The sequence below is a fragment of the Panthera leo genome, chromosome A2 (genome assembly GCF_018350215.1).
Source record: "Panthera leo isolate Ple1 chromosome A2, P.leo_Ple1_pat1.1, whole genome shotgun sequence".
Lineage (NCBI taxonomy): Eukaryota > Metazoa > Chordata > Mammalia > Carnivora > Felidae > Panthera > Panthera leo.
In genome coordinates this window covers 10546198-10556244 of record NC_056680.1, presented here as the reverse complement: position 1 = coordinate 10556244, position 10047 = coordinate 10546198, and the positions used below count along the sequence as shown (strand labels likewise).

General features: G+C 42.8%; 1 protein-coding gene across 1 annotated transcript; it reads right to left on the bottom strand.

Moving 5' to 3' along the window:
• Positions 1 to 1011: 1011 nt before the first annotated feature.
• On the bottom strand, positions 1012 to 2179 carry LOC122213322 (olfactory receptor 7A10-like). The gene is made up of 2 exons (XM_042927449.1): positions 1689 to 2179; positions 1012 to 1423 (listed from the first exon to the last, which is right to left on the bottom strand). Exons 1-2 carry the CDS (start codon positions 2177 to 2179, stop codon positions 1012 to 1014), a joined length of 903 nt encoding a protein of 300 aa, XP_042783383.1.
• Between the last annotated feature and the right edge of the window lie 7868 nt (positions 2180 to 10047).

Sequence of the window (10047 nt, the reverse complement as noted above, 5' to 3'; positions counted from 1 at the left end):
ATCTCCTTCCAAGGAGAATTGACATAAAACCCTTGAAACTTGTATATAACCTGTGATAGGTTCAATGATTTTCCTCCAGAAGTAGATATGTTAAAAGATACTTGTCTTCAACCCAGAGAAAACCCATTTCACATTTACTCCACCGTCTCCTCCTATCACATTATAAGTACTCAATTTGCTATATTATGTATATGTTCTAAATACCCATGCAATGGAAGCATCTGGGTAGCTCAATTGGTTGAGCATCTGACTTTGGCTCAGGTCATGACCTCACAATTCATGGTTTCAAGGCCTGCATCACGGTCTGTGCTGAAAGCTCAGAGCCCGGAGCCTACTTCTGATTCATTCTCTCTCTCTCTCTCTCTCTCTCTCTCTCTCTCTCTCTCTCTCTCTCTCTCTCTTTCTCTCTCTCTTTTACTCTTGCACTAGCCCTCTCCCTCCCTCCCTCCCTCCCTCCCTCCTTCCCTCTCTCCGTCTCTCTCTCTCTCTCCTTCTCTCTCTCTCTGTCTCTCTCTCTCTCTCAAAAAATGAATACATGAGCATTTTTTTCCTAAAACTCCATGCAATGGAATTTAATGAGAGTCCTAAACAATTTTAAAGAAATGCAGAAGTGGGGTTCCTGGGTGGCTCAGTCAGATAAGAGTCCAACTCTCGGTGATGGTTCAGGTCAAGATCGTACAATTTGTGACATTGAGTCCCATTTCAGGCTCTGCGCTGACAGCATGGACATGTCTTGGGATATTCCATCAATCTCCCTCTGCCTCTCCCTACTCATGCTCTCCCTTTCAAAATAAATAAGCTTTAAAGAGCTACAAAAAAATAGTTGCTTTTGATGTATGAAAAACTTCAGCTAACTAATAACGTAAGAATATAAACTGCATCTTCCAGCCTATGAACTGATACAAATATCATGATCAAGCTCTTCTAGGGTTTCAAGCCCTGTTACTCAAGTCTTTATCCTGAAACAAAGAATCCTACATGCAGACAATGTTTCTCGGCTAAAGAGCTTCCTCAGGATTGCTTGATGTCTCTGTTCCTGAGACCATAGATGAAGGGGTTCAGCATGGGCATCACCACCGTGTACATGACTGAGGCTATGGCACCTGTGCTGGAGTTTTGTGAAGCAGAAGAATTAAAATACACACCAAGACTTGTACCATAGAACAAGGACACAACTGAGAGATGAGACCCACACGTGGAAAATGCTTTATACTTGCCCCTCACTGATGAAATTCTCAAAATGGAGGCTACAATTCTAGAGTAAGAGGAGAGGATGCCAGTGAGTGGAACAACTCCCAGAAGTCCACTTGACAAATACATTACCAGGTCATTGAGGAAGGTATCAGAGCAAGCAAGTTGGATCACCTGCTTAAGTTCACAGAAAAAGTGAAAGATTTCCAGATCTGTGCAAAAAGAGAGTCGCGGGGCGCCTGGGTGGCGCAGTTGGTTAAGCGTCCGACTTCAGCCAGGTCACGATCTCGTGGTCCGTGAGTTCGAGCCCCGCGATGATCTCGCGGTCCGAGAGTTCGAGCCCCGCGTCAGGCTCTGGGCTGATGGCTCGGAGCCTGGAGCCTGTTTCCGATTCTGTGTCTCCCTCTCTCTCTGACCCTCCCCCGTTCATGCTCTGTCTCTCTCTGTCCCAAAAATAAATAAAAAACGTTGAAAAAAAAAAAAAAAAAGAGAGTCGCAAAATCAATAAGTCATGTAACAGAGAAACAAGAACACTCAATAACCAGGATCCCAGAAGCAGGATGCCACAGAACTTGGGGTTCATGATGACCATGTAGTGCAGTGGGTGACAGATGGCCACGAACCGGTCATAGGCCATCACTGTCAAGAGGAGGTTGTCGATTCCTGCAAAAAGCATGAAAAAGTACATCTGGCTGAGGCAACCTTTGTAGGAGATCGCTCTGCTCTGCGTCTGGATGTTCAGCAGCATCTTTGGGATGGTGGTGGAGGTGAAACAGATGTCTGAAAAGGACAGGTTGGAGAGGAAGAAGTACATGGGCGTGTGGAGGCGGGAGTCTGTGATAATGGCCAGGATCATGAGCAGGTTCCCAGTGAAGGTGACCAAGTACAAGAACAGGAACAGCCAAAAGAGCAGTGACTGCAGCTCCCCCTGGTCTGAGAGTCCCAAGAGGATAAATTCCGTAACATGAGTTTGATTTCTTCCTTCCATGTAATTGATGAAAATGGCTGGAACAGAGACAAGAACATTGGAAAGGCAGCAGCATGATCACAGAATTACAAGAAATGCTGTCTTTTCAAAATGCTTCATTCATTAATTCTTACACACTCCCTACCAATCTAGAATACACACCAGAAAATTTCAGGGACTCTCAAATGTCCATGTTTTCCATGAGTCTTAAATTGTTCACAATTCTTGTTCTGAATCGAAACAATTATCCAAAGCAATGTTCTCCTCCATAAATTTCCTGGGACCTTTTTTTTTTCCACCCGAGAAAATTTAACACATTATCTTGTGACAAGTATTTTTAACAGCATTGCACAAATGCAGTAGGAATGTGTGTTTCACCTTAACAAGACAGTCTAAGATGTGTGTGTGTCAGAGGGAGGAACAGAATATTAATAAAGGCATAAATGGTGTTTCAGGTGGTGGTTACAACTAATAAGGAAAAAAGTTCGGGACACAGTAGTCCTAAGTGGAAGGAAAACCTGCCTTTGTGTCATGACTGATCAGGGGCTTCTGAGCTGGAAAACTCAGGGATGCATGAACCATGTGGATAACTTTGAGAAAACCAGTTAAGGCAGAGAAATCGCATGTGCAAAGACCTTGAGTCAAGAGCTTACCCAAAACCATCAGGCAATATAAAAGACAAAGTTGTGAGCAGAGCAGGTAACACAACGGGTGTAGGAGTGGGATGTAAATAAGAGAGAGAGGAGCTCAAAGCCTCCTGTATCAGTCGAAACATTCTAAGGCAATGTTGGGGAGAGGCCAAGATGGCGGAGGAACATGGAAGGTTTTTTGTCTCTCTCCTCACTGAAATGCAACTTAATCAACACCAAACCATCTTGCATATCTAGAAACCTGATCTGAGGAATAACACAACAATCTGCACAACTTGAACCACAGAATTTGGCAGGTACACAGCGTGGAGAGGTGAACTGGGGAAGAGAGAAGCTATGGAGGGCAGGGAGCTGTTTTTGCTGGTGGAGAGAGGATGGAGGTGGGGAAGAGTATAGGAGAAGCACTACCCAACAAAAAAAGCAGCTGGAGAGAAAGAGAAGGAGTGGACTGAACAAAAACAGGGAGAAGAGAGAAAGGAGAGGGTTTCAATTTCATGAAGAGGCTATAAACAGGGGAGCATAGAGTCTGAAACTCCACAGCTCGATACCTGGGAGAGCTCTGGTGGGGAGGGCATATCCCCAGAAACAAACAGCAAGGTCTGAGGGGTCCTCAGGCCACACGGGGAGAGGCAATTTCTCTGCTGGGAGGATATTTGGTAGAGGCCGTGCAGCCTCACCACAGGCAAAGGTCCCAGCAGACCCTGGAGAACAGCCACATTGCTGCTGTTGGAACAACGATGGTAAGGGTGAAGCCTGGTGCCAGATGGGTGCTGTGATTTACCATAATCCCTGAAATGCTGCTACTACACAATCACACCAACATTTTCTGGGGCACCTGGCCACAATCTCTGGGCATCTGCAGCAGCACGGTCACACAAACGTAGCAGGGGTGGGCAGGCACCAAGACATTGCTTGGTGGACCCTCCCCCAGAGGGTCTGAGAGGGTCAAAGCTGCTTGGCCCTCAGAAATGAGGAGTTTGTAAACATTGCCCTATCTGAGATAAAATTTGGGAGGGAGGTGTCCTCTGGCAAGCTGACAGCTTGGTCACAGACAGTGGAGAAATGGGGAGTGGACAGAAGCCAGAGACAAAGGAAGGGTGCTTGATTGCCAATCAATGAGAAGATAGACTTCGGATGCTAGAGACTGGGGGACTGGGTGACTTCATTTTCACCCCTCCCGCATATGCACGTAAGCACTTTCATGCACCACAGCGATCAACCGCATTAAACTAAGCAGCGTCATCTAGTGCAGAACAAAGTCACTACACCAAGCACCGCCCAACCAGGCCAACCACAATCTAGAGGAACATCACCAGTCTCTCTGCCTACGTAGTTTACAGACTATAAAATAATTCATATTTTGACTTTAGTGGAAACTGGATGCATTTTCAATCATATTTCATTCTGTGTGCTGGTCCATCTATTCAGTATTTTTCTTTTCCTTTTCTTTTATTACTCCTGAATACAGAAAAGGAAAAAAATTGATTTTTTTCCGTTTTTATAAAAAATATTTTCTTTAAATTTTCCTTATTTTTTTACATTTTTGTAATTTTTTAAAATTCTATTTGACTTTCGTCATTTCATTTTATTCTTTTATTGTATTCATATTTTTAGTTCCAAACGTTTTTCTTTTTTTTTCCATTTTTTTTCTTTTCTTTTATTCCCCTTCTATCTCTATTCTATCAAGCTTCTTACAACAACCTGACCAAAACAAACCTAGGAGTTAGCATCCTTTATTTTATTTTTTATGTTGTTTTAATTTTTCTAATTTTTACTTTTATTTACTTTATTAATCCCTTTTCTTACTCCACAATGATGAAACGAAGGAATTCACCACAAAATAAACAGGAAAAAAATGACAGCGAGGGACGTAATCAGCACAGATACAACAGGAAGTCTGAACAGAATTTAGAATCATGATAATAAGAGCACTAGCTGAGGTTGAAAAATCATAGAATCTCTTTCTGTGAAGACAAAAGAAGTACAAGCTATCCAGGATGAAATAAAAAATGCTATACCAGAGATGGAATCTCGAATGGAAGCCATGGTGGTGAGGTTGGATGAAGCAGAGCAGCGAATCAGTTACAGAGAGACAAATTTATGGAGAATAAGGAAGCAGAAAAAAAGAAGGAAACTGAGGCAAAAGAGTAGGATATAATATTAGATAACTCAATGACTCATTAAAAAGGAACAACATCCAAATCATAGGGGTCTCAGAAGATGAAGAGAGAGGAAAAGGGGTAGAAGGCTGATGTGAGCAAATCATAGTGGAAAATTTTCCTAATCTTGGAAAAGACACAGACATCAAAATCCAGGAATCACAGAGAACTCCCATTAGATTCAACAAAAACTGGCCATCAAGATGATCATAGTCAAGTTCACAAAATTCTCAGACAAGGAAAGAATCATGAAAGCACCAAGGGGGAAGAAAGGCCTTAACCTACAAGGGAAGACAGTTCAGGTTAAAGCAGACCTATCCACAGAAACTTGGCAGCCAAGAAAAGAGCAGAAGGGTATATTCAATGTGCTGAATCCAAAAATATGCAACCAAGAACTCTTTATCCAGCAAGGCTGTCATTCAAAATAAGAGGTGAGATTAAAAAAAAATGTTCCCCAGAGAAACAAAAGCTGAAGGAGTTAATGACCACTAAACCAGCTCAGCAAGAAATGTTTGGGAGATTCTCTGAGGAGAGAAAAGCAACAAAAGGAAAAAAAAAAAAAAAAAGCAACAAAGACTAGAAAGGACCAGACAACACCACCAGAAACTCCAACTCTGCAGACAACATGTTGAAACAAATTCATGCCTTTCAGTACTCACTCTAAATGTCAATGGACTAAACACTCCAATCAAAGGACACAGGATAACAGAATGGATAAGAAAATAAGATCCATCTATACGCTGTTTACAAGGGACCCATTGTAGACCTAAAGAAACCTTCAGATTGAAAGTAAGTGGATGAAGAACCATCTATCATGCTAATGATCTTCAAACGAATGCTAGAGTAGCCATACTTATATCAGACAACGTAGATTTTAAAAGAAAGACTGTAGCAAGAGATGAAGAAGGGCATTGTATCATAATTAAGGGGTTATCCATGAAGCAGATCTAACAACTATAAACATGTATGCCTCAACCGTGGAAACACCCAAATATATAAATCAATTAATCACAAATATAAAGAAACTCGTTGATAATAATACCATAATAGTAGAGGACTTCAACCCCCCACTTACAACAGTGGACAGATCATCTAAACACAAAATCAGCAAGGAAATAGTGGCTTTGATTGACACACTGGACCGCATGGACTGAACAGATATATGCAGAACATTTCATCCTAAAGCACCAGAATACACATTCTTCTCAAGCGAACATTCTCCAGAATAGATCATATACTGGGACACAAATCAGCTCTCAACAATTACAAGATCGAGATCATAACATGCATATTTTCACATCACAACGCTATGAAACTCGAAATCAACCACAAGAAAAAATTTGGAAAGGCAACAAATACTTGGAGACTAAAGAGTAACCTACTAAAGAATGAATGGGCTAACAAAGAGGTGAAAGAGGAAATTAAAAAGGACATGGAAGCCAATGAAAATGATAACATCACAGCCCAAAACTTCTGGGACACAGGAAAGACAGTCATAAAAGGGAAGTATATAGCAATCCAGGCCATCTATAGAAGGAAGAAAGGTCTCAGATACACAACCTAACCTTACACCATAAAGCGATGGAAAAAAACAGCAAATGAGAGATGGGTAGTTAATAAGATTAAAGGAGAAATCAATGCTACTGAAACAAAAACAAACAAACGAAAATAGTAGAACAGATCAAAGGAACCAGGAACTGGTTCTTTGAAAGATTAACAACATTGATAAGCCCCTAGCCAATTTGATCAAAAACAAAAAGGAAAGGACCCAAATAAATAAAATCAAGAATGAAAGAGCAGAGATTAAAACCAGCACTGCAGAAATACAAACAAAAATAAGAGAATATTATGAGCAAGTATAGGTCCACATATTGGGCAATGTGGAAGAAATGGACAAATTCCTAGAAACGTATAAGCTACCAAAACTGAAACCAGAAGAAATGGAAAATTTAAACAGACCCATAACCATTGAAGAAATTGAATTAGTAATCAAAATTCTCCCAAACAACAAGAGCCAGGGCCAGATGGCTTTCCAGGGGAATTCTAAAAAACATTTAAAAAAGAGGTAAGAGCTATTCTTTCAAAGCTGTTCCAAAAAACAGAAATGGAAGCAAAACTTCCAAACTCATTCTATGAAGCTAGCATTACTTTGATTCCAACACCAGACAAAAACCCCACTAAACAGAACTATAGACCAATTTCCCTGATGAACAGGGACACAAAAATCCTCAACAAGCATTTGACAAAATACAGCATCCTTTCTCGATAAAAACCCTCAAGAAAGTAGGGATAGAAGGATCATACCTCAAGATCAAAAGCCATATGAAAGACCCATCGCTAATATGATCAATGGGTAAAAGCTGAGAGATTTCCCCCTAATGTCAGGAACGTAACAGGGAAGTCCATGCTCGCCACTGCTATTTAACGTAGTGTTGGCAGTCCTAGCCCCAGTAATCAGACAACATAAAGGAATAAAAGCATCCAAATTGGCAAGGTGGAGTTCAAAGTTTTACTCGTCACAGATGACGTGATAGTTTATATGGAAAACCCAAAAGATTCCACCAAAATGCCACTAGAACTGATCCGTGAATTCAGCAAAGTCACAGGATATAAAATCAATGCACAGAAATCGGTTATACACCAATAATGAAGCAACAAGACAGAGAAAAAAATGAATCGATCCCATTTACAGTTGCACCAAAAAACATGAAATACCTAGGAATAAGCCTAACCAACGAGGTGAAAAATCTATACACTGAAACCTACAGGAAGCTTATGAATGAAATTGAAGAAGACACAAAGAAATGGAAAAATATTCCATGCTCCTGCATAGGAAGAACAAATATTGTTAAAATGTCAATACTACCCAAGGCAATCTCCATATTCACTGCAGTCCCTATAAAAATAACACCAGCATTCTTCAGACCTAGAAACAACAATCCTAAAATTTGTATGGACCCAAAAAAGACTCTGAATAGCCAAAGCAATCCTGAAAAAGGAAACCAAAGCTGTAGGCATCATAATCCCGGACTTCAAGATGTATTACAAAGCTGTAATCATCAAGACAGGATGGTACTGGCACAAAAACTGACACTCAGAAAAAGGAACAGAATAGAGAACCTACAAATGGACCCACAAATGTATGGTCAACTAATCTTTGACAAAACAGGAAAGAATATCCAAAGGAATAAACACAGTCTCTTCAGCAAATGATGCTAGGAAAACTGGACAGCCACGGGCAGAAAAAATGAACCTCGACCACTTTCTTACACCAGACACAAAAAAAACTCAAAATTGATGAAAGACCTAAATGTAAAACAGGAAGCCATCAAAATCCTCGAGGAGAAAGCAGGCAAAAACCTCTTTGACCTCAGCCGCAGCAACTTCTTATTCAACACGTCTCCGGAGGCAGAGCAAACAAAAGCAAACATGAACTATTGGGACCTCATCAAAATCAAAAGCTTCTGCACAGCAAAGGAAACAATCAGCAAAACTAAAAGTCAAACAATGGAATGGGAGAAAATATTTGCAAAGGACATATCAGATAAAGGTTAGTATCCAAAATCTATAAAGAACTTATCAAACTCAACACCTGAAAAACAAATAATCCAGTGAAGAAATGGGCAAGACACAAATAGACACTTCTCCAAAGAAGACGTCCAGATGGCCAACAGACACATAAAAAATGCTCCACATCACTCATCATCAGAGAAATACACATCAAAACCGCAGTGAGATACCACCTCACACCAGGCAGAATGGCTACATTTACAACTCAGGCAACGACACATGTTGGTGAGAATGCAATGAAAGAAAGTTTCTTTTGCATTGCTGGTGGGAATGTGAACTGGTGCAGCCACTCTGGAAAACAATATGGGAATTCCTCAAAAAATTAAAAATAGAACTACCCTAAGCCAGCAATGGCACTACTAGGTATTGATCCAAGGGATACAGCTGAGCTGTTTCAAAGGGGCACATGCACCCCAATTTTTATAGCAGCACTATCGACAATACCCAAAGTATGGAAAGAGACCAAATGTCCGTCAATGGACGAATGGATAAAGAAGGTGTGGAGGTTGGAGGGAAGTTGGCAGCGTAGGAGGACGCTGGGCTCACCGCGCATCCTGCTGATCACTTAGATTACACCTACACCTGCCTAAAGAACCCAGAAAACCACCAGAACACTAGCAGAAGGGAGTCTCCGGAGCCAAGCGCAGACTAGAGGCCCACGGAAGAGGGTAGGAAGGGCGGCGAGGCGGTGCGCGCTCCACGGACTGGCGGGAGGGAGCCGGGGTGGAGGGGCGGCTCGCCGGCCAAGCAGAGCCCCCGAGTCTGGCTGGCAAAAGCGGAGGGGTCGGACGGACTGTGTTCCGACAGCAAGCGCGACTTAGCGTCTGGGAGGTCAGAAGTTAACAGCTCTGCTCGGAAAGCGGGAAGGCTGGAGGACAAAGGGAGGGAGAGCTGCTGAGCCCCCGGACGGAAGAGCTCAGCTTGGCGGGAAACAAAGGCGCTCGCCAGCGCCATCTCCCCCGCCCATCCCCCAGCCAAAATCCCAAAGAGAACCAGTTCCTGCCAGGGAACTTGCTCGCGCAGCACAAACACCCAACTCTGTGCTTCTGTGGAGCCAAACCTCCGGCAGCGGATCTGACTCCCTCCCGCTGCCACAGGGCCCCTCCTGAAGTGGATCACCTAAGGAGAAGCGAGCTAAGCCTGCCCCTCCTGCCCCCGTGCACCTTGCCTACCCACCCCAGCTAATACGCCAGATCCCCAGCAACACAAGCCTGGCAGTGTGCAAGTAGCCCAGACGGGCCACACCACCCCACAGTGAATCCCGCCCCTAGGAGAGGGGAAGAGAAGGCACACACCGGTCTGACTGTGGCCCCAGCGGTGGGCTGGGGGCAGACATCAGGTCAGACTGCGTCTCGCCCACCAACTCCAGTTATACACCACAGCACAGGGGAAGTGCCCTGCGGGTCCTCACCACTCCAGGGACTGTCCAAAATGACCAAACGGAAGAATTCCCCTCAGAAGAATCTCCAGGAAATAACAACAGCAATGAACTGATCAAAAAGGATTTAAA

Excerpts from the sequence above, each read along its gene's own strand:
- LOC122213322 (XM_042927449.1), bottom strand. The coding sequence starts at position 2,179 with ATGGAAGGAAGAAATCAAACTCATGTTACGGAATTTATCCTCTTGGGA. Across the intron at positions 1,424-1,688 it reads TTACATGACTTATTGATTTT|GCGACTCTCTTTTTGCACAG; the intron begins GCGACTCTCTTT and ends CCCAGGCGCCCC.